The 26,444-nt window shown below is 36.5% G+C and overlaps 1 protein-coding gene and 1 non-coding gene across 2 annotated transcripts; one reads left to right on the top strand and one right to left on the bottom strand.

The window, feature by feature from the left end:
* Positions 1–1,273: 1,273 nt before the first annotated feature.
* Positions 1,274–1,380, top strand: LOC141625629 (small nucleolar RNA R71). The gene has a single exon (XR_012535398.1). It is a non-coding gene; the product is annotated as a small nucleolar RNA R71 (small nucleolar RNA).
* Positions 1,381–19,992: 18,612 nt separating this feature from the next.
* On the bottom strand, positions 19,993–20,509 carry LOC141618683 (uncharacterized). Its single transcript, XM_074435764.1, has 2 exons — positions 20,273–20,509; positions 19,993–20,220 (listed from the first exon to the last, which is right to left on the bottom strand). Exons 1-2 carry the CDS (start codon positions 20,507–20,509, stop codon positions 19,993–19,995), a joined length of 465 nt encoding a protein of 154 aa, XP_074291865.1.
* Positions 20,510–26,444: the final 5,935 nt, after the last annotated feature.

Below are 26,444 nucleotides of genomic sequence, written 5' to 3'. Positions count from 1 at the left end.
GGATATGGGGCTGAGAGAAGTACCTTAGCCCTCTCCTCTAAGTCTCGCATGCCGGCATCCCTGGACTTAGGCTGAAAGTCCACTACTTTCTCCTTGTTGAAGCTTGAACCCTCTTCGACCGTCTCAAATATGAACCATTGATCGACATCGGTCGTACTTTGAGCCGGAATGACCCATCAAAGACTCGGGTCTTTCCCCAATATTTTCGGACCGTCGAACTCCGAACAAATGGTCCCTCAAGTTGTCGGGCATCGGAGGATGAAAAATCTCAATATCAGCAGGGGCCTCAGTCGATCGACCACCTTGTTCAGTCGATAAACTGAGGTGTACAGTTCCAGAAGCTCCTGTAACCCGCATATCAGTCGATCGACGGGTATATCGCGATCGATCGATATACCCGGTAGACGCCTTGTTCTTGTTATTTTTCGTTAAAGCTTTCTTTTGACTCGGTTCCGCCTCATTCTTTTCAGGGGCATCCTCGACCATAGGAGGCCCCTCCAGGGTAGACCCACTCCTCAAAGTAATGGCATTCAGGGTCTCTTTCTGGTCAGTTTGAGTCGGTAAGTGTCCGGGAGCTCGAGTGGTACTCTTAATAGCCAATTGAGAAATTTGGCTCTCTAATAGCTTCATCTCGGCCTCTCTAGCTTGGGACTCCTTCAGCAGCAAGTTCTTAAACTCAGTAAAATCGGAATTCTGGGAATGTTGCTGCTGCGGCATATAGGGAGGTTTTTGGTATTGTTGTTGCTTATGATGAGGGGGCACATAAGCTTGCTGCTGCTGCTGTTGTGGAGTTTGAGTCGGATTCAGGACATTCTGGCTACTCCACCTCAAGTTGGGGTGGACATTCGGCTCATAGTACGTGTTTGTCTGCCTATAGTTTTGAAAGGCAGCACAAGACTCAAAGGGGATAGAACAATTCTTCCGAGACATGCCCCTCGGCTCCACATCTTCTACGCACGAAAGGACCGTCTCGAAAACAAATAAGCGTTAACATGGTACATCCCTCCTTTAGAGGCTCCTCCCAACTCATATTTGTCAAACCTTGCGGTGAGAGCTTCTAGTGCAAAGAACAGAGGAAGATTCAGCAGCTCTCCTCTCGGTTTCCTCTCGAATTCCCATATTCACCTTTGCGAGTGGCCAAATCATCGATGATCTTCCACCCTTTGGTCTCTCCCATGTTCTCAAAGAATCGGCCATTGGTCGCAGATTCAAAATAGCCCTCTGATCGTCATACAGCCCATTATAGAACTGATTGCAAAGACTCCATTTTTCGAACCCATGGTGCGGTATGGTTCGCACCAGTTTCTTGAAACGGACCCATGCTTCATGAAAGTTCTCATCAGGCCCCTGTTTAAAGCTCGTGATCTGTGCTCTAATGGCATTCGTCTTCGAGGCAAATAAGTACTTTTTGTAGAATGCCAGGGCTAAGAAATTCCAATCGGTGATCCCATTAGCGGCTCGGTCCAGATCTCTATACCACTCCCTTGCAGCATCACGAAGAGAGAAAATGAACATGGTCTCCTTGATCTGGTCTTGGGTCACACCGGTCGGCGGGGGTATAGAGCAGCAATAATCAATAAAAATCTCCATGTGCTTGGCTGCATCTTCATTTGCAGCTCCCCCGAACTGGTTTCTCTCAACCAGGTTAATATAGGAAGGCTTTGGCTCAAATTTTCTCGCCTCCCCAGGTAGTTCGAATCCTTTGTAGAGATTCGCAGTTGTCGGCTCTGAGTGACTAGCAATGGTTGCTTCTTCAGCCATGACTGAGATTTCTGGAGAAGTGACTGTCTCAGCTGAAGAAGTAGAGGTAGGAGATGTAGGTGGATCTCCTTCGAACAGAGCGTTCTCGTAGTAGCTTGACAGAGTACTCAGCTCTTCCTCTGTCGGTAATACCCTTTGTGATCGTCTCAACTCGCGCAAGGATTTCTCGATCTCAGGATTTAATGGTACTAGTTCACCACCCTGTGACCTGCGCATAAGAAGAAACTACAAAAAGAATATAAGAAAAGTTTAAGGAACGGAAGTCCCTTAAACTAAAGAAAGACTAAACAAAAACAACTAAAAATTAGAACAATTGCCTCCCCGACAACGGCGCCAAAATTTGATACCCGTCAATGTGAGTACCAAAAATAAGATTTATAATTTCCTATTAAGACTAACCTAGACTAGTGGTAACAGGGTCGAACCACAAGGAGGCGAATGCAATTAATAGCTGTCTAATTCTAGTCTAAGGTAACGATTGTGGGGGTTGAATTGATTTGGTCTATAGCTAAGAGTAATAAAAACAGTAAACTAAATAAACGGATTAAAATAGATAAGGAAGGGGTACTAGGATGGTCGGTTCATTATAGCTTCCGCGGCAGCAAACTAAACTGGTCCAAATCGAACACATGTGAGGCGGGAAAACAAGAGGTCCTCTCGGTCCACTCTTAACAGATAGCATCTTTCGATCTCGCTATAAGTCCCTAATATCGCTAATACTGACTCTCGTCCTGAAAAGTGACAAATAATCTAAACTTTACCTATCTTTCGATCTCAGTACAGTTTAGTCATTTTAATTGGTGATCTAAAAACTTTCCCTATCTTTCGATCTAATGGGTCAGTCATAAATTAAGCATCTAACTGGTCGCATGCATTCGATTCGTTAAATACAACATTAAAATCAATTAAAACGAAAGGTAACCTCACGTGGTCAGTCGATCGACCAGGTATGGCAGTCGATCGACTGACACGCGATTTCAGTCCAAATTAATACTACGCCGCCTACGCCGTAATTCCCCTACATCCTAGCACAATTGATTTAGCTACTCATGGCTATGGCAAAAATAAAAATAATATTGACGATAAAGACTACTGAATTCATGCTAAAAATAGTAGAACAAACAATTAACATAAAGCGATAAAACGGTTTCGGGAACCTAACTAGCAATTCTATACTAATAACGAAATAAGAGTGAATTCAAATAAGGCAGAAGAATACCGAGATTGCAGAGGAATGATTAAGAATAAGAACGAAATTCCAATGCCAAAACAATATTCAACCCTAATAAAATCGAATGTTACCGTGTAAAACTTAGATAAAAATCGATCCCTAAAATCGGTGTTCTAAGTTACGTTATATAGCAAACATACGTAACACTTATTATCAAAACCTAAACATCATGGGCTTCAAGTTCCTCGATCTTTTAATTCTCATCTGGGATAGCGGCTTGGTCGATCGACTAAGCATGGCGGTCGATCGATCGCTCTTCAAAGGTACGAGCTTCCGAACTCGCAGTTGGTCGATCGACCGATGGTAGTGGTCGATCGACTGCTTGAGCTGATACTTGACTTCTATAATCTCGTGGATTTGTCTTTTGGGCTTTGAAATGCGCACCAAGCTCGTTCCTTAAGTGAATACTTCACGTCAATTGCAATGCAGGATAGTCGGGGACGGATTTAGCTCAATTTCCGCTGAATTCTTCACATTTCTGCAATAAGTACAAAAACACGAAAGTAGACGGAAATGGGGGAAATGGTAGCTTAAACTACACAAATGAGCTCTGAAATGTGTGTAAAATGAGGTGTAAAACATCATATAAAAGACAAGCATCAATAACCTCCTAAAAGACTAATATTATTAATACTAGAACAATATTAATCTTAATAAAATTGATCCAAAAATATTGTTGGTACTCTTGTTAATTCGGTCAAGAGTAGGGAGGATTTTTGGAGATTTTGTCTCTCTAATTTTAATAAGATATGTAGAGAGTTTTTATTTCTCACACTAGAAATATTATTGTAAAAATATGAATGAATAATGATAGAGAAAAACTCTCTATGTTGTACTTGGAAAACCGGTGGGGAGAGAGGAGAGGAGAGGAGAGGTGAGCCAATGCATGGGCAAGTTATTCTTCTCAAGAAAAACTAGCCATGCATGGCTATAAGCTAGTTATCATCATTATGCTCTCCACTTAATAATTTAACACAAATTAAACATTATACTCCCTCCCATATTTCGGTCTATAGTGGATAAAATGGATTCCATTTTATCTTTGTCAATTTGTCAATTTGTCACATGTCACAAGTCATGTAAAAATGTCATGTATTTTTAAGGTATTAAAAATCAACGTATTAATAAAATACGTCATGTGCAAAATCGACTTAGTAATTCACAATTACTTGTACCAAAACACTTTACCAATTATAAATTACAACATCTTGTATTTATAATAAATTATTCATTCAGTTCAATTGTTTCCGTAAACAATAATTTCATCTAAGGAATAAAACAATTCGATTACTTAGACCGTGTCTAATTTAATCAGATTACAACGAGACACGTAAATATTACTCCCAAAATCGTCCGTCAATTTTAAGCAATTTAATTGACTCGTATCGTCATATGACCAATTAAATATTCAATTAAGAGTGTTACCCTTTAGGTATGACCTAAGGGGATCAACTGATCACCACCGTCGCACGACAGTAATGTCAAACTCTAGTCAGCCAATCATTACCGATATGTGTGGACCAGTTGACAGTAAAATATTACTTCCCACATGTATTCTTAAAATGAGACTTAAACATGTGATCATCATGATCGATAACCAGATCGCATTATTGTCGGAGGACACATATTCCAACAATCTCCCACTTGTCCTCGACAAGTGTGCGTCACCAATTCTCTTGTCCTATTACTATCTCCCACTCAATGCAAGGTGTCTTTCAGGTCGTACTTGCAAGTGATCATATCAAGAGTGGTTTCCTCGATCTGGAGAATAACTGATTGACCAGAATTTATCCACCATGGATACCTTCCGAGCGTGGCCACGCATTTCCAGTTCATTACTCCTCGAGTGGCCCTGAGATATTGTTATAACCCTGACAAGGGGTGGAAAATTCTTATCGCACTTATTCCCTTCGACTAGCCACAACCATCATAACCCAAAATATGCCCATTTGACCCCATTTACGAAGGTCGTAGTAACAAAAATCAAAGTTAACCTGAAACTGTGCCATCTTAGGCGAATAGTGTTTAGTCAAAAGAATCGACTCATTAGAATACTATAGTAGCTCTCGCCACGACCAGGCTATATAAATTTGCCAGAACTCTATAAGCGGTCATATGGCCCGACAAGGTGTTCCTAACAGTCTGCCTATGTGATCGACTAGTCATTCTCATATGACTCCATGGCACTTAAACTTGCCATCAATCGCATCACACTCTAGTCACTTTGAGACGTCACCTCATACAAGTGACTATGGGCGAATACAATGTCAATCCGTGTTCACTTTAACGGGGTTCAATTTGTCACTACAACCCGTTTGGATGTAACAATGTATAAAGAAAAGATAAAAGACAAATGTTATTATGAACATGAACAAAAACAACACTTTTATTTCATTTCAAAATCTAACATAAACTTCGTACACGTTTAAGTCCCATGGATGCAACATGTCCATCATGCTTAGCCTGCGATAAAGGCTTGGTGAGCGGATCAGCTATGTTATCATCTGTCCCAACCTTACATATCGCAATTTCCTTTCTTTCAATGAAATCTCTAATTACATGATATTTTCTAAGTACATGTCTAGATCTATTACTAGACTTTGGTTCTTTAGCTTGGAAGATTGTCCCACTATTATCACAATAGAGAGTGATGGGATCATTGGCGGTAGGTACTACTCTTAGACATTCCGTGAATTGCATGATCCACACAGCTTCCTTGGCAGCTTCTGATGCTGCAATGTACTCAGCCTCCGTTGTAGGATCCGCAGTCACAGCTTCCTTGAGGCTTCTCCAGCTTACGGCACTACCATTGAGCATAAAAACGAAACCAGCTTGTGATTTCATGTCATCTCTATCTGTTTGGAAACTCGAGTCCGTGTAACCATTAACACGGAGCTCGGTGTCTCCTCCAAACACTAAGATAGAATCCTTAGTCCTTCTCAAGTACTTAAGGATGTTTTTGACGGCTATCCAGTGACTCTCACCTTGATTTCCTTGATATCTACTCGTCATGCTCAAGGCATACGAGACATCAGGACGTGTGCATATCATGGCGTACATGATTGATCCAACATCGGAAGCATAAGGGATCAACTTCATGCGTTCAACATCATAGGGTTCGGAGGGAGATTGAGACTTGCTCAATATTGTCCCAGTTACCATAGGTACCAATCCCCTTTTTGATTTGTCCATGCTGAACCGTCGAAGAATCTTATCAACATAAGACTCTTGACTTAGTGCCAATATCCTCTTGGATCTATCTCTATGGATCCGGATACCTAATATGCGTTGTGCTTCTCCTAAATCCTTCATTTGGAAGTGGTTACCTAACCACTTCTTAACAGTAGACAACATCGGAATATCATTTCCAATGAGTAGTATGTCATCGACATACAAGATTAGGAACACAACATTGCTCCCACTAAATTTCATGTATAAACATGGTTCCTCCACACTTCGAGTGAAACCATTCTCTTTTATAACATGATCGAATCGATGCTTCCAACTTCTAGATGCTTGCTTAAGTCCATAAATGGATCTGTTAAGCTTGCACACTTTTTTAGGATTCTTAGAATCAACAAAACCTTCGGGTTGTATCATGTACACATCCTCTTCTAAATGCCCATTTAGAAAAGTGGTTTTGACATCCATTTGCCATATTTCGAAATCATGAAATGCGGCAATCGCTAACAAAATCCGTATGGATCTTAGCATGGCTACGGGGGCGAAGGTCTCATCATAATGGAGACCTTGGACTTAGGTAAATCCTTTTGCCACTAGCCTAGCTTTGTAGACATCACCATGTCCTTCTATGCCGTTCTTTACTTTGAAAATCCATTTGCATTAAAGAGGTCTTGCCCCTTTAGGCAAATCTACCAAGTTTCAAACTTGGTTTTCATGCATAGAATCCATTTCGGACTTCATGGCTTCAAGCCATAAGGAAGAATTTGGACTAGAGATTGCGGCCTTGTAGGTGGCGGGCTCTTCACTTTCTAAAAGCAACACATCGAGTGTTCCATCTTCTTCGATAAGTCCCACATATCGATCGGGATGGCGAATAACTCGGCCCGTTCTTCTAAGAGGAGGAGGGACAACCGCGCTAGATGACGAAGGAAGATCTTCTTGCGTCTCTACTTCGGTTTGTGGCTCTTGAACTTCATCAAGTTCAAAATTTCTCCCACTCTGTCTCTTAGAAATAAATTCTCTTTCTAAGAAGACAGCCTCGCAAGACACAAACACTTTGTTTTCTTGAGGTTTGTAGAAGTTGATGGAAATCTATATCTCATTAATTAACATATTCATATATGTGATGATTTAATTTAGTCGTAAAATTAAATATTGATCTTATGCATGCAAACAATAATAAAAATAAGGAAGAAATCATCATCTTACATTGAAGATTTCGGATTATTTGGGCACACTTGTTCATGAGCTTCCTAAAATGGATGAACAAGGATTCAAGCAGAGAATCCCTCCCAAGGATTAATACCCAAGGTAACTACTTAATAAAATTAATATTATTATTACTAGAACAATATTAATTTTGAATAAAATTGACCAAAAATTATTTAATTCTCTTAATATTTCGGTTAAGAGAAAGGGCGAAAGAGGAAGAATTTATCTCTCTAAAAACTCTTATTTTTAGATGTATGAAAATGAATAAATAATACACTAATATTCATGTAGTGTATATTAGGTAAAATTAGAAGAAAAACCCATGGTTTTTCTCTTTTCAAAACCGGGTAGAAGGGGGAGGTTTTTAGGGCCAATGCATGAGCAAGGTGCTCTTCACAAGAGGCAATAGGTTTGCATGGCTAGGTTTAGGCAAATATGATTATGTTTACCACTTACTTAATTAACATAATAATTTCCTAAATCACCCCACTAATTTCGGTCATTTAGAGATAAAATGGATTCCATTTTATCTTTGTCAATTTGTCAATTTGTCACATGTCACATGTCACATGTCATGTAAAATTGTTTTGTATTTTTAATATATTAAAAATCAACGCATTAATAAAAATACGTCATATACAAAATTGACTTAGTAATTAATAATTACTAGTACCAAAATAATTTACCAATTATAAATAACAACATCTTGTATTTATAATAATTTATTCATTCAAATGTAATTGTTTCCTTAAACAGTAATTTCATCTATGCAATAAAACAATTCGATTACTTAGACCGTATCTTATTTAATCAAATTACAATGAGACACGTAAATATCACTTCCAAAATCGTCCGTCAATTTTAAGTAATTTAATTAACCCGTATCGTCATATGATCAATTAAGAGTGTTACCCTTTAGGTATGACCTAAGGGGATCAACTAATCACCACCGTCGCACGACAGTAATGTCAAACTCTAGTCAGCCAATCATTACCGATATGTGTGGACCAGTTGACAATAAAAATTACTTCCCAATTGTATCCTTTAAAATGAGATTTAAACATGTGATCATCATGATCGACAGTTGTGATCGCATTATTGTCGGAGGACACATATTCCAACAATCTCCCACTTGTCCTCGACAAGTGTGCGTCACCAATTCTCTTGTCCTATTACTATCTTCCACTCAATGCAAGGTGTCTTTCATGTCGTACTTGCAAGTGATCATATCGAGAGTGGTTTCCTCGATCTGGAGAATAACTGATTGACCGGATTTATCTACCATAGATATCTTCCGAGCGTGGCCACGCATTTCTAGTTCATTACTCCTCGAGTGGCCCTGAGATTTTGTTATAACCCTGACAAGGGGTGGACAATTCCTATCGCACTTATTCCCTTCGACTAGCTAGAGCCATCATAACCCAAAATATGCCTATTTGACCCCATTTACGAAGGTCGTAGTAACACAAATCAAAGTTAATCTGAAACTGTGCCATCTTAGGCGAACAGTCTTTAGTCAAAAGAATCGACTCATTAGAATACTATAGTAGCTCTCGCCATGACCAGGCTATATAAATTTGCCAGAACTCTATAAGCGGTCATAAGGCCCGACAAAGTATTCCTAACAGTCTGCCTATGTGATCGACTAGTCATTCTCATATGACTCCATGGCACTTGAACTTGCCATCAATCGCATCACATTCTAGTCACTTCGAGAGGTCACCTCATGTAAGTAACTATGGGCGAATACAATGCCAATCCGTGTTCACTTTAACGGGGTTCAATTGTCTCTATAACCCGTTTGGATGCAACAAAGTATAAGGTGAGTTAATAATAACTCAAACGAAAAATGTCGACATCACATTCGGGTAGTCAATACCGTAATACAACCTTGTGATGCATATCGTAAGTGTATTAACACTTGTTGATTGTGATAGAAGTTTTGACATACCATTTATCCATGTGTTCAAACTTCTTTTATCATATTTTCCTTTACATTCATGTTATCTCTCATAGCATGAACCTTACCAAGTACACATATAGGTTCCCAACCCCGGCTTGGGTTCTTTATCTTGAAGGAACTTCCTGGTTGTTTATCACACAACCAATGAATTTTTGTGGTGGATGATTTGACTTGCACTGGTCAAGTACTCCACCCACTCACAATGCACTAGGTATATGTTTTGTAGAGTCTTGCAACAATTGTCAAGATGATTAGCCTAGCACTTCTCACAAGTCCTAGCATATTAGGAGATATTAGTTGTGAGCAACTTCTTACTTCAACTAAGTATCTATCCAAACTTTTTATTTCTCCTTTTAGCTTGAAAAGCTTAGGATTTTCATAAATCCTTACGCGTGTTCAAACTTTAATATGTGCAACCTCTTATCAAATAACAGAGTGTTCTGTCCAACACTGAAATCGCTCATCGGTTCTCCTCGAGAATTCATGACGATTCTTCTATGGCTTGCCAATGAATCATGGTGCTCTTATGCATATGATTCATTATTGGACATGTCCATGATTATTCTATTGGCGGAAACATTAGTAACTTTTAATCATGTGATCAACCATTCTTAGGTTCAATGAACGACCATGACTGCTAATGGCAATTCCATTTTCATTGACATGAATAACCTACGTTTCTCGTTGATTCGATGTGTATGTCTCAATACCTATCCAACATCTCATGATGTGATTGGATTCATCATAGTCCATTTTCATCCAGAATTGAAAACTCAAATACTTCTTTGTGAAAGAAAGTATTAGCTCGTCATTCTCAATGAGTAATGAGTTATAAACTTTTACAAGATGATTGCTCCCACTAAATTCCATGTCTTCACATGATAATTTCCAACTCCCACTTAATTCCACATGTTTTGCAATTGACTACTCAAACGAAACATTTCAAGAATTGAAATATATTTTTGCTTTTCCAAGTTATTAAGATAAAACCATATATGTTCCCATCACATCCTTTCAAAATATCTATTTTGAAAAGGTTTCAATCTTAACCTTATGGAAAGAGATTCTAATCTCTAACTCATTCATTTTATAATGATGCACGACAATGTCTTTAGATTAAATGTTAATTATATCTAATACACGTCCTTCTCAAAATACCCTTTTCGGAAGGAGGTTTAACTATTTCATTTTCATAATGAGGTTAAGTAATGACATTAGCGTGGTTAATACTTAACTCAGCTCTTGTGGATATCGGCATATCAACATTTGCAACTTTTAGTCATAAATCTCATTTATTTTCTAGGATGCAACTTTGATTCATTTAGGCTCTTAAGTAAATATCAATATTGAAACTATTGGTCAAAAATTTATCATAAACTAGTCAATTAAGACTTTAGATTAGTCATTCTTCTTCCAAAACTTTCTTTTGGTCTCCTCGTGTAGTTATCTCGAGAACATATTCTTTTGATTACTTCACTTGATCTCTTTTGTCATGTAGATCTACACGAGACCATAGATCTCATCTATTCGTGTATACTATATAAATAGGTATACCTTTATTCAAATCATTCTCCCTTGCGTAGATCTCATTTACACAAGCACAAATTTTTCTTGGTGTTCTTTGTGTCTTCATTTTTCTCCCCCTCTATCTTTAGAATGAATACTCTAGAGATTCAAAGATAGCTTATGAGACACAAATAATGATTTTTGAAGTATAAGAAGGACTATCTCATAGGTTGACTAATTGTTTTAGATTTGACGATTGTACTTGGTAATTGAAAATCCTTTTAAGAGAGTTCATCAACTCAACATCACTTTATAAATGATCATACACAAGCCTTAAGCTTGTGGACATATAATGAATCCCATCATTATAATTGTCCATTTGATCACTTTAAGTGAATGGTCATATGTTTCTATGAGCAAGCATATAAAGACGAATTTTTAGAACTAGGATAAAATACGATAAAACGGGTGACTTGGGTTGCAAACCAAGCCACCATTATCCAAAATACAACCATTATCCAAAATACATTTCCATGTCGAACACGGAAATCAAAAGGTTCTAAAATCCGAAACATAAATTAAAATAAGACAATAAAAAGCCAAGCTTCATGGAAGCTACTCCTAGCTTCTTGATGGTTCCTCAAGCTTGCTTTTCTTTTCCCTTGTCCTTGCTTGGTGGAGGCCCTATTTACAATAAAAAGGGGATACATTATCACAACTTTGTATCACAATACCATAGTTGAATTAGAAACATAAAAGAAAGGATAGTCATTTACCTACGGGAGTGATCTTTCCAGCTTTAATGTCACCAAGATATTTGGAATAATTTCTTTTCCAATGTCCAACACCATTACAATAATGGCATTTATCAAGAGGACCCTTCTTGATCTTGGAAGTGCTAGCTTCATAAGTCTTAGCTGTGGTGAAAGTGGGAGCTTGCTTCTTACTCTTCTTCCCATTCTTTTTGAACTTCCCCTTGCTTTTGGTGTTTATGTTAAGCACATCCTTAGGTGAGTTAACATTTAACCCCATGTCTCTTTCGGCTTGCACAAGTAACTTGTGCAACTCTTCAAGAGACACGTCCTTGTCTTGCATGTTAAAATTCACCCGGAATTGAACATACGCTTTGACTTTGGATAAAGAGTGTAGAATCCTATCTACAATGAGTTCTTTGGGTATTTCAACCTTTTGAATCTTCAAAGTCTCGACTAGCTCCATCAATTTGAGCACGTGATGGCTAACCTTTTGGCCCTGTTTGAAGTCGACATCAAAGAATGCCGCGGCCGCCTCATATTGAACGATCCACGGAGTTTGTGAAAACATTGTCACAAGCTTGGAATAGATTTCATTAGCGGTGCCAATCTTAAAGGATCTCCTTTGGAGATCCGCTTCCATTGCAAAGATCAAAACATTTTTCATTGAGGCGGACTCCTTGTGGTAAGCCTCATATGCTTCCCTAGTAGCAGCGGTCGACCTAGTATTAGGTTCGGGTGGAGAGGCCTCGGTAAGGTAACAAAGCTTGTCGTCACTTTGGGCGGCTAATTTGAGTTGGGCATCCCAATCGGAGAAATTTGACCCATTATTTTCAAGTTTACATCGATCCATGAAGGATCGGAGCCATGAAGCATTAGCAAGAGGTGTGGCGTTGGTGATTGGAGTGGCCATTTGTTTATGAGAAATAAAAACGGTCTACAAAACAAAATAGAAGGAATAAAACATATGTCGTTTTCAAAATAATAATACTCGTAAAATAAATTTAAATAAGTTTTATGGCATTTATCTAGTGACCTCTACCCAACTTGATAAATGATTCCAAGACCCAAATTCATATTAACTTGGGCACGGTAGGGCCGATTCATCCCTTATCAATATAACTCAGTGGATTAATGTTTTAATCGCTTCTACTTCTAGAACTCTTGGTCGATAAAATTACATTAACATTTATCTTTAGGCCGGAACACATGCGACTACGGCCACGAATACTTCCGTTGAGCTCAATCCAAATTTCGAATAAATGTGTCCATGATCCAAATCCACATCAACTTGGGCACGGTAGGGCCGATTCATCCCTTATCAACATGAATTCGGTGGATAGACATTTATCACCCACTTCCCCTACGTAACAAGGTTTGTACCCCGGTAGGGCCGAGTGCACTCTCTCGCGAAATAGGTTTTCATGGTTTCTACTTTTTGGTAACGCTATGTCTCAATTGATTATTTTAGCGAGAGGTCATGTCAATTTATTATCTATCACGTTTTAAGTGAACTAAAGCGGAGAACTACGATAATTCTAATTGACATGGTCGATAAACTCGATTAAAAAGATAATGCATGTTTTAGTTATGGCGATTTAGCGATGCATGCAACATATAAATAAAATGCAAAGCATAAATTAAATCCTAGTATGGCCTTCCTAAAATAGAAAATCTAATTAACTATTACATATTCGGAAACCAACTCCATTGGTCCCTTGAACTTCGGTTATGGCACGCATCTCGAGGTAACTCCGTCTTTATGTATCGCCTTCTTGAGTGACACCGTCTTCAAGGAACTCCGGAAAAAATAAATTACATAACAAATTACATAATTTCCTATTATACATTTGTAATTAAAATAAAATAAATCTATTAAATTACAAAACGGTGATACGAGATCACAATAAATTACAACGGAATCGATATTCCCATACATTTCGGGTAATACCAATTAAAAACTAAGGCCATACTAAGTAAAAATTACATAATTCAAAAATTACATAAAATAAAATTATGACAATCATAAACAAAATGCAGCATTATAATATGTATGAACATGCCCAATTTTATGCTAAATCGCCTTTAAGGAGCCAATATCGTATATTAAACGGTTTTTACGGATTTGCGTGTTCAACCTTTTAAAATCACAATAAATTACATAAAATCATATTTATGCACAAGTTAATTACCCTAACCAACTTAGGACTCAAAATTAGTCTCCACTAACTATTTGACTATAATTAACTCATATTTCTTAAAATTGTTCATTAGTGGACTCAAAATTACAACCAAATGCTATAAACTTCAAATAAATCATAAAAATTTAAAATAAATTTGAAATTTGAAAATTAAACTCATGAACATTCTGGAAAAATACCATGACATTTATAATGTTAAAAAAACATAGGTTAAAATTTCGAAAAATTATCGAAAAAACTGTGTTGCGGTTTATCGGATTTATCAATTATAATCATAAAAAACATGAGAAAAAATATATTCATCAACTTTTCAATTTTAGATCTGAAAAAGATAATAAAATTCAACATGTGACGTTTTTCCTTAGTCATGAAGTATGTTTTAGCAATTATTCACTAATTAAGTCACTATTTATGCTACTATTCATCAAAAATTCATAAATCATGCATTAAAATTTCAATATAGCCTATTATTTTACACATATCTTGTAAAATTGCATGTGACAACATACTAAATTTTTATGAACAGATTCAAAATTTATCTCATATTAACCTATTTTTCATCTAAATCCGATTTTTATCATGAAAAATCCATATTTCGAGCATAAAAACTCCAAAAATTCTGAAAATTTATAGGTCATCTAAAAATAAAACATGTGATAACTTATCCGAAAACCACTAGAAAATTCTAAGTTTAGCTAATTTTAGTCCGAAAATGACATTTTAATCATAAAATCACTTTTTTAATGCCATTATTATATAAGATGAACAATAAAAATCCATAAATTAACCAAAATATCCTAAATACATTTTAGGATCAGAAACTTTAACATGCATAATTTATTTCGAGGTATATCATAATAACACAAATTTATGAGTTTTATATGTTAATCGTATAACTCGGAAAAACTATAACCGATTTACATGCAAACAACCAACGGCTCTTGATACCGCTTGTTGGAAATCTATATCTCATTACTTAACATATTCATATATGTGATGATTTAATTTAGTCGTAAAATTAAACATTGATCTTATGCATGCAAACAATAATAAAAATAAGGAAGAAATCATCATCTTACATTGAAGATTTCGGATTATTTGGGCACAAGTGAGTTCTCCTACTCACTTGTTCTTGAGCATCCTAAAATGGATGAATAAGGATTCAAGTAGAGAATCCCTCCCAAGGATTAATACCCAAGGTAACTACTTAATAAAATTAATATTATTATTACTAGAACAATATTAATTTTGAATAAAATTGACCAAAAATTATTTTGTTCTCTTAATATTTCGGTTAAGAGAAAGGGAGAAATAAGAAGAATTTGTCTCTATAAAAACTCTTATTTTTAGATGTATAAAAATGAATAAATAATACACTAATATTCAAGTAGTGTATATTAGGTAAAATTAGAAGAAAAACACATGGTTTTTCTCTTCTCAAAACCGGGTAGAAGGGGGAGGTTTTTAGGGCCAATGCATGAGCAAGGTGCTCTTCACAAGAGGCAATAGGTTTGCATGGCTAGGTTTAGTCAAATATGATTATGTTTACCACTTAATTAATTAACATAATAATTTCCTAAATCACCCCACTAATTTCGGTCATTTAGAGATAAAACGGATTCCATTTTCTCTTTGTCAATTTGTCAATTTGTCACATGTCACATGTCATATAAAATTGTTATGTATTTTTAACATATTAAAAATCAACGCATTAATAAAAATACATCATATACAAAATTGACTTAGTAATTCATAATTACTAGTACCAAAATAATTTACCAATTATAAATAACAACATCTTGTATTTATAATAATTTATTCATTCAAATGTAATTGTTTCCTTAAACAGTAATTTCATCTAAGCAATAAAACAATTCGATTACTTTCACCGTATCTTATTTAATCAAATTACAATGAGACACGTAAATATCACTTCCAAAACCGTTCGTCAATTTTAAGCAATTTAATTAACCCGCATCGTCATACGATTAATTAAATAATCAATTAAGAGTGTTACCCTTTAGGTATGACCTAAGGGGATCAACTGATCACCACCGTGGCACGACAGTAATGTCAAACTCTAGTCAGCCAATCATTACTGATATGTGTGGACCAGTTGACAGTAAAAATTACTTCCCAATTGTATCCTTTAAAATGAGATTTAAACATGTGATCATCATGATCGACAGTTGTGATCGCATTATTGTCGGAGGACACATATTCCAACAGAAGTAGTAACCTCGAGAGGTCGAGGGGTAACCTACAAAGATGCTTTTTTCCGATCTTGGGGCAAGCTTGTTGTTGGTCTTTGCCTTGACGTAAGCATCACATCCCCAAATTTTCATGTAGGATATATTAGGAACTCTTCCCGTCCACATCTCATATGGAGTCTTTTCGGTTGACTTTGTGGGACTATTATTCAAAGATCTAAATAAAATTGCGGTTTGAATCTCAAATCCCCAAAACGAGTTTGGTAGCTCGGTTTGACTCATCATTGATCGAACCATATCAAGTAGGGTTCGATTTCTCCTTTCGGCAACACCGTTGAGTTGTGGTGTTCTGGGTGGAGAAAGTTGTGATATGATACCACAACCTTTCAAGTGTGAATCGAATTCAAGGCTAAGATATTCTCCACCACGATCGGAACGTAGTGCTTTTATCTTTTTGTTCAATTGGTTCTCCAATTCATTTTGAAATTCTTTGAATTTCTCAAAAGCTTCACTCTTATGCTTCATTAAATAGATATACCCATATCTACTCAAGTCGTCGGTGAAGGTTATAAAGTAGTCATAATTTCCTCGAGCGGTGATACTCATTGGTCCACATACATCGGTATGTATGAGTCCCAATAGTTCACTAGCTCGCGTTCCTTTACCACTAAAAGGATTACGAGTCATCTTGCCAAGAAGGCAATATTTGCATGTTCCATATGATTGAAAATCAAATGGTGTAATCACATTAGTCGAAATTAATCTTTTGATGCGAATCTCGTTTATGTGACCTAATCGACAATGCCAAATGAACGATTCATTTGGGTCACTTGATTTGAGTTTCTTTGATTGAATGTTATAGATATCATTAGTCGGATTTGAGGTTTCTAAAATGTAAATGCCATTAATGGAAGAAGCTTGGCCTATAACCAAGTCATTCCTTGAAATAGTACAACGATTGTCCTTAATGACAAAACAAAATCCGTCCATGTCTAACATAGCGATAGAAATAATGTTTTTAGAAAGTGTAGGCACATAAAAACAATTATGTAAATACAACTCAAAACCATTAGGCAAAGCTAATACATAAGTTCCTTTGGATTCGGCCGCTACTCGAGCTCCATTTCCAAGGCGTAGATCCACATCTCCTTTGCTAAGCCTCTTCACATCTCTTAAACCCTGTAAATGATTACAAAGGTGAGAACCACAACCGGTATCCAGTACCCATGTCGTAGTGGAAGTATAATTTATATCAATAACATAAATTTCCTTAGGAATTTTACCTTTTGGAACGATGATTCCTTCCCTTATATTTCGCAAATATACGGGACAATTCCTAAGCCAATGTCCCATGCCGTAGCAATAATGGCACTCATCTTCAACTTGTTTGAAGTTTTTCCCTTTATTTCCCTTCTTCTTGAACTTTTTGCCCTTTGAAGCAAGAACTTGATTGCTTGAGCTCCCACTAGTTTTGGTATCTTTATCTTCCAAAGACAAAGATCCTATAGATGTTACGAGGAGGTCTTCCTGAGACTGGCTCACAAGAGATCTTGTAGGAGGTTTAGGAGAAGTGATGAAGTTTAGGTTTCCATCCGAACCAATCCCAAAATGAAGTTCTCTAGTAGTGTCGAAATCATTGTTGAAGCAAACGTCGTCAAAAACATTGTGGCAAGACTCAATTGTTATCGGTGTAGTAGCGTTTGATGGATTCATTGTAATGAACTACAAGTATGGAGGAAAGGAAATATTAACATTTGTCTTTTTAATATCATACTTGTAAATAAATTAACAAGATATGAGCATTTATATAGTGACGTCTACCTAACTATTATAAATGATTCCAAGATCCAAATTCATATTAACTTGGGCACGGTGTGGCCGATACATCCCTTATCAATATAACTCGGTGGATTAACTCTTTAATCGATTCTACTTTTAGAACTCTTGGTCGATAAAATTACATTAACATTTATCTTTAGCCCAAAACACATCCGACAAGGGCACGGTGTAGCCGATTCATCCCTTATCAATACTTTTGTTGAATTCAACCCAAATTTCGAATAAATGTGTCCATGTTCCAAATCCACATTAACTTTGGCACGGTGTAGCCGATTCATCCCTTATCAACATGAATTTGGTGGATAGACATTTATCACCCACTTCCCCTACGTAACAAGGTTTGTACCCCGGTGTGGCCGAGTGCACTCCCTCACGAAATTGGTTTTCATGGTTTCTACTTTTTGGTAAGGCTAAGTCTCAATTGTTTATTTTAGCGAGAGGTCATGTCAATTTATTATCTATCACGTTTTAAGTGAACTAAAGCGGTGAACTACGATAATTGTAATTGACACGGTCGATATACTCGATTTAAAGATAATGCATGTTTTAGTTATGGCGATTTAGCGATGCATGCAACATATAAATAAAATGCAAAGCATAAATTAAATCCTAGTATGGCCTTCCTAAAAAAAAAAGTAAATCTAATAAACTATTACAAATTCGGAAACCAACTCCATTGGTCCCTTGAACTTTGGTCTTGACACGCATCTCGAGGTAACACCGTCTTTAATGGATCTACGGAATAAATAAATTACATGACAAATTACATAATTTCCTATTATACATTTGTAATTAAAATAAAATAAATCTATTAAATTACAAAACGGTGATACGAGATCACAGTAAATTACAACCGAATCGATATTCCCATACATTTCGGGTAATATCAATTAAAAACTAAGGCCATACTAAGTAAAATTACATAATTCAAAAATTACATAAAATAAAATTATGACAATCATAAATAAAATGCAGCATTATAATATGTATGAACATGCCCAATTTTATGCTAAATCGCCTTTAAGGAGCCAATATCGTATATTAATCGGTTTTTACGGATTTGCGTGATTCAACCTTTTAAAATCAGAATAAATTACATAAAATCATATTTATGTATTAGTTAATTATCCTAACCATCTTAGGACTCAAAATTAGTCTCCACTAACATTTGACAATAATTAACTTAAATTTCTTAATATTGTTCATAAAAGGACTTAAAATTACAATAAAAGCCATAAACTTCAAATAAATCATAAAAATTTCAAATAAATTCAAAATTCAAAATTTAAACTCATGAACATTCTGGAAATAAATACCATGACACTCATAATGTTCAAAAACTTAGGTTAAAAATTTTGAAAATTATCAAGGAAAAACAATATTGCGGTTTATCGGATTTATGAATAACAACCATAAAAATATGAGAAAAATTATATTTATTAACTTTTAATTTTAGATCTGAAATATATGATAAAATGCAACATGTGACGTTTTTCCTTAGTCATGAAGTATGTTTTAGCAATTTTCACTAATTAAAGTCACTATTTATGTTATTTTTCATCAAAAATTCGTAAATCATGCATAAAGATTTTATTATATCCAATTATTTTAAACACATCTTGTAAAATTTCATGTGACAACATACTAAATGTCTATGACTAGATTCGAAATATTACTCATCTTAACCTATTTTTCATTTAAATTCGATTTTTAACATGAAAAATCCATATTTCGAGCATATGAACTCATAAAATTATGAAAATTTAAAGGTCATCAAAATATAATATATGTAAAAACATATCCAAAAACCACTGGAAAAAACGAGGTTTACCTAATTTTAGTCCAAAAATGACATTTTTATCATAAAATCACATTTTAATGCCATTATTATTTAAAATGAACAATAAAAATCCATAAATTAACCAAAATATCCTAAATACATTTTAGGACCAGAAACTTTAACATGCATAATTGATTTCATGATATATCATAATAAACACAAATTTATAAGTTTTATTTGTTAATCGTATAACTCGGAAAAACTATAACCGATTTGTTTTTTGGTGAAATGTGAGTTGTATTTATATATATATCAAAGATAAAAGTTCAAAGGGTACATATGAACTAAATCGAATTACATTAATCCAACATCCTTAAGCCAATCTGTTTCTAGTATGGAAAACTTTCTCCTGTCTTTGCCATGGACTTTCAACTTCATGTCCTCGACTATGTTTGCAGCAACCTTCTGTGGTCTCAGTAGAATCCCCTCATTCCTGCACTTATTTCTATGGTGCCATACATGATATATAGCTCCCAAAACCATTCCTGCTTTCACTCCTCTCTGCAGCTTGGTGCCAGTATCCTGTACACAATGACATCCGAACACCGACAACCGTAATCGAAACCAGTTTTACATTGCGGTGTTGAACTACTCTGAGACTGTAGTCACACCCAAAAAATAAGTGATCCAAATCCTCTGATGCCCGTCCACATAGCCAGCAACGATCATCAATATCCACCCCATACCTGATCAGTTTAGCTTTGGTTTTGAAAGCTCCATGTGCATAGAGCCATCCCATGAATTGATGCTTTGGGATTACCCATTCATTCCATATCACCCCATCCCAGCTCACCTTAGGACGGGATCCCATGAGCCATTGGTATCAACTAGCAGTAGTGAAACCTACCCCTTGTATGTCCCATGTCCCATTGATATATGCTGCGACCAAATCCTGCTTAACCCTGTAAACTCTCCTCCAAACCCAGCTTGTATTAGCACCAGGCTGGTACTGCCACCAGTTCACTCCTTTTAGATGATTGTGCTTCACCCATGTGACCCATATGGTGTCTTTATCCTCAGCAATCCAGTTGACCAACTTGCCTACCAGAGCCTTATTTATCATTTCCAGGTTTTTGAGCCCTAAACCACCCTCAGACTTAGGCCTGCACACTGTTTCCCATGCCACCAGTGGCACCCTATGATAATCAGCACTATTATCCCATAAGAAATTTCTGCAAACAGCCTCCACTTTTGCAATGATTCCCTTTGGTAGGACAAACAAAGATGCCCAATAAGAGTGTAAGGTAGACAACACTGCTTTCACCAAGATAGGCCTCCCAGCATATGAGAATTTCTTTGCTCCATAACCATGAATTCTACTACAGATTTTCTCAACTAAGCACTCACAGTCTTGTCTTTGCAATCTAGTGGTTTGAATAGGCATGCCAAGATATTTAAAAGGAAGCTTACCCTCTACAAAACCAGACACACTCAAGATATCTTGTTTGAGTTGATCAGGCACCCCTCTGAAATATGCATTGGATTTTGCAGCACTTATCTTTAGTCCAGTTGCTTTTGAAAAAGTAGAATAGGATTGAAGAAGCAGCATAATAGACTTGGCATCCCTATGGCAGAAAAGGAGCACATCATCTGCAAACATCAAGTTGGCCAGTTGCATTTGCTTGCACATAGGATGAAACTTGAACTCAAATTTAGCAGCAGCATACTAATGGTTCTTGTCAAATATTCCATGCATAGAGTGAAGATAATAGGGGAGAGGGGGTCTCCCAGCCTGAGCCCTCTCTTGCCATGGAAATATCCAAACATTTCTCCATTGAGGGATAAGGAAAAGGATGCTGTTGTTATGCATTGCATCAACATTTCCTTGAACTCCACTGGAAATCATAATTCTTCAAGGAGGTTTTCAACAAAGGACCACTCCACAGTATCATAAGCCTTTTGGAGATCTATTTTAAATAGACATCTAGGAGATGCATTAGGCTTTTCATAGCATCTGATTAGATCTTGGCATATAAGGATGTTCTCCTGGATGCTTATATTTTGTATAAAAGCTCCCTGATTAGGATCAATGATTTGAGGCAACACTTCAGCTAATCTTGCACATAGTAGCTCGGAGATAACCTTATAAACTACATTGCAGCAGGCTATAGGTCGAAATTGATACACAGTTTGGGGTTTGTCACATTTGGGGATCAAAGTCACATTAGTTGCATTCACTTGCTTCAGCAACTGTCTGGTTCTGAAAAAATCCTGGACAGCATTAATCACCTCCCCTCCAAGCTCATTCCAAGCATCTTTAAAGAACTTGCTTGTGTATCCATCAGGTCCTGGTGATTTATTATCAGGAATACTGAATACAGCAGCTCTAATTTCCTCCCCAGTTACAGGTCTCAGGAGAATAGGACTGTGTTCATCCCTGCATCTTTGGCCTTGGTCAATGATCTTCCTGTGTATTTTAGTTGTAGTCTGGTTTGTCCCAAAAAGATGCATATAGTAATCCAGGAATGCTGTCTGAACTAGTTCTGGACTGTCACACATCTCTCCCTTCATGTCCTCTATAAAGATCACCCTATTTCCATTCCTTCTTTTTTTGAGGATGCCATGGAAATAGGCACTATTAGTATCCCCTTCTTTCATCCAGAACTGTTTTGCCTTTTGTGCTAAGAAGATCTCCCTAGCACTACTTAAAGTTTTTAATTCCTGAGAGGCCTCAAATTCAGCAATAAGCAACTGAGTATCAATGGGGTTCCTTCCAAGTTGTTCCTGCAAATCATGAACCTCTTTCTGAAGCCTGCTAGTTGAATGTTCAATATCAGCATACCCCTCTTTATTCAAACTTTTCAAAGCTGGTTTCAACTGTTTCAGGTTTTTAACTAGCCTGAACATGCTAGTACCCATCAAATTTTTATCCCAGTTAATCCTTACAGTATGCAGAAAATCCTTTGCATCTCCCCACATGTTGAAATACTTAAAACAGCGTTTTCTTTGGGAATTTTTAGAGCTACTAATAATACAAGGAGTATGATCCATAAGTCCCTCAGGCAGGAAATAGGCATAAAGATCAGGGAGGTGATCACACCAGTCCTTATTAACCAGGAACCTATCAATCCTACTATATATCCTCTCCTCAGGTTTTTGTTTGTTATTCCAGGTAAAAAGAGACCCTGTAGCATCAATGTCAATGACTCCACAATCTGCTACACAGTGCCTGAAAGGTTCCATCTCACCTGAGGGAGTGTTACCTCCAACCCTTTCTCCAGCAGATAAAACACAGTTAAAGTCACCAGCAATAGCCCAAGGACCACTGACTTGACTAGCAATTCTTCTTAGATGATCCCATAAAGGAGCCCTATCATGAATAGAGTTGAAAGCATAGACCATAGTCATATAGAAAATGCTTCTAGTCTCAACTGATTCTACTCTCATATGAATGAATTGTGCATTATACTCTATAAACTGTACCTTAACAGCTTGAGGTTGCCACAAAATCCAGATTCTCCCACCATTGCGATGTCCATTTTTAGTTGATATGCACCAATTATTGAAGTTATTTACAACTTTCTTCAGAGCCCTACTCTTTATTTTTGTTTCTAAAAGACCAAACAATCTAATATCTTTATTCTGTAAGAAAAAATTTATAGCTTTTTGTTTTCCTACTCTATTCATACCTCTCACATTCCAGAATCCTATCTTATCCATTTAAAATTTTTGGTTGAGGACTGTTACCATTTGCACCACCACTTCTTCTAGGTGGAGATGAGACCACCTCTTTGTATGAGTGTGCTCCAAATGAATTAGAACTGTATCCACCTCCACTGTAATCCTGTCTCTGCATTTGGACTAATCTTTTAATTGGAGTAACATTCCGAGCTTCTGTATTCTGAATTGGGACTTGCATACTCCCCGGAGGATTAACAGGGGTAGGTCCAGCAGTTTTCTTCACCACAGGCCTCCAAACCATCTGAACTTTCTGCCCCTTTTTTTGATCATTCCTCCTGCAATTTACCTCCATATGTCCCATTCCCATACACTTTTTACATTTAACTGGCCTCCATTCATATTCTACCTCAATTTGAATCACATTACCATTTTCATCTTTGAATTTTACCTTTTCAGGCAAATCCTGATCCACCATAAGAACTGCCATCACTCTTGCATAACCTATCCCTGTTTTTTCCTCAGTAGCTACATCACTCTTGATGTACTTTCCTACCAACGATGTTATTTTAGGTAGCCCCTTTCCCCAAAATTTCAGAGGTAGGTTATGCATCCGAATCCACGCAGGAACCGAACTTACCTCCTCCTTTCTCATCTCTAAATCCCTCGTCCAAGATTTCACAATCATAGGCTTATTATCAAACATATAATATCCCGAGTTTAAAACCTTGTCCTTCATTTCAACTGATTTGAATCTAACCAGAAACACACCGTTTGGTATAAACGAGATTTTGTCAATATTGAACTTGGTCCAAATTCTCCTAATAAAGCCTTCAATCACCTCCCATGGAGGATTTGCTCCTAGTATATAGCATACAACTGCCTGATTCCAATATTCAATCTCCTCCTCTACATCCTCTTGTTCAATCTGCATCAAATCCTCATGCTCTGTTTTTGAATCCTCCTCCGGGATTTCAAACTTTTCTTCTTCCTGTTTCTTGTACTATTTCCTCCTCATCCTCTATTTCTTCCACTTCCTCTTCTTCATCCTCAGTTTCTACTTGCAATTCAGGAATTCCTGTTATTTCATTAATATTCTTCGTTTTCACTGCATTCTCACCATCCGGGCCTGCTTGATGTTCATTAGGGTTTGTGCTATCATTGGTTTCCTCTATTTCTTCAACAGGCGATGATGCCTCTGCAGCTACATGAATACTTCGTCCTCGTAAAGTCATCTCACGCTGTTTCTGATGCACTGATTTCCTAGCCATTAGCTCGAAAATCTGATCAAAGATCGAAATTAATGTGCATTAACATCTCATTAGGGTTTTTTCTCTCATTAGAACTATAACCGATTTGCATGCAAACAACCTAAGGCTCATGATACCGCTTGTTGGAAATCTATATCTCATAATACAACATATTCTTATATGTTCCAATTTAATTTAGTCATAAAATTAATTTAGATCTTATGCATGCAAACATAAATAAAATGTAGAGAAGAAATCATCATCCTTACATTGAGATTTTTGGATCAATGGGCACAAGTAAGATCTCCTTCTTACTTGTTCTTGAGCTCTCCTAATATGGATGAACAAAGATTCAAGGATAGAATCTCTCCCAAGGAATTATACCCAAGATAACCTCCTAAAAGACTAATATTATTAATACTAGAACAATATTAATCTTAATAAAATTGACCCAAAAATATTGTTGGTACTCTTGTTAATTCGGTCAAGAGCAGGGAGGATTTTTTGAGATTTTGTCTCTCTAATTTTAATAAGATATGTAGAGAGTTTTTATTTCTCACACTAGAAATATTATTGTAAAAATATGAATGAATAATGATAGAGAAAAACTCTCTATGTTGTACTTGGAAAACCGGTGGGGAGAGAGGAGAGGAGAGGAGAGGTGAGCCAATGCATGGGCAAGTTATTCTTCTCAAGAAAAACTAGGCTTGCATGGCTATAAGCTAGTTATCATTATTACGCTCTCCACTTAATAATTTAACACAAATTAAACATTATACTCCCTCCCATATTTCGGTCTATAGTGGATAAAATGGATTCCATTTTATCTTTGTCAATTTGTCACATGTCACAAGTCATGTATTTTTAACGTATTAAAAATCAACGTATTAATAAAATACGTCATGTACAAAATCGACTTAGTAATTCACAATTACTTGTACCAAAACACTTTACCAATTATAAATTACAACATCTTATATTTATAATAAATTATTCATTCAGTTCAATTGTTTCCGTAAACAATAATTTTATCTAAGCAATAAAACAATTCGATTACTTAGACCGTGTCTAATTTAATCAGATTACAACGAGACACGTAAATATTACTCCCAAAATCGTCCGTCAATTTTAAGAAATTTAATTGACTCGTATCATCATACGACCAATTAAATATTCAATTAAGAGTGTTACCCTTTAGGTATGACCTAAGGGGATCAACAGATCACCACCGTCGCACGACAGTAATGTTAAACTCTAGTCAGCCAATCATTACCGATATGTGTGGACCAGTTGATAGTAAAATATTATTTCCCACATGTATTCTTAAAATGATATTTAAACATGTGATCATCATGATCGACAGTTGTGATCGCATTATTGTCGGAGGACACATATTCCAACATATTGGTGAGATTGTGAACATTCAACCAAATAATATTGAGTTCATCAACCCTTTTGCAAGGGAAGGAGAGGATAACCCAACACAAAACCAACCACAAAATTAACCCACAATGCCTAAATTTTCAACACATTCCGTACCAACCGAGGAGAACCTTCTAAATGGTACTCCTACACCACAACATTTAACCGGTAATTTCATTGCCAAATCCGCATTTATACAATTGGTTGAGACAATTTGAGGGGGTGCCTAGTTAAGACCCTCATTCTCATATGGAGACTTTTTGTGACTATTATGATGCGATTTCTCAAACCGGAGTCACTCAAGAACAAATTCGACGGGTCTTATTTCTTTTTTCATTGATTGGTTCCGCGAAACAATGGTTGAAGAGCCTAGATAAGGCTACTCTTGGTATTGACTCTTGGAAGAAACTGGCACTTGCTTTCTACAAGAAATTCTATCCTCCGGAAAAGACTAAC

This window comes from Silene latifolia, chromosome X (assembly GCF_048544455.1).
Source record: "Silene latifolia isolate original U9 population chromosome X, ASM4854445v1, whole genome shotgun sequence".
In the NCBI taxonomy this organism is placed as follows: Eukaryota; Viridiplantae; Streptophyta; class Magnoliopsida; order Caryophyllales; family Caryophyllaceae; genus Silene; species Silene latifolia.
This window is presented reverse-complemented; position numbering and strand designations above follow the sequence as displayed.

What these genes read in the sequence shown, in the direction of transcription:
- LOC141618683 (XM_074435764.1), bottom strand. Translation starts at nt 20,509, where the DNA reads ATGGGATCCCGTCCTAAGGTGAGCTGGGATGGGGTGATATGGAATGAA. An exon ending in GAGTAGTTCAACACCGCAAT is followed by an intron (nt 20,221 to 20,272) that starts GTAAAACTGGTT and finishes CATTGTGTACAG; the next exon opens with GATACTGGCACCAAGCTGCA.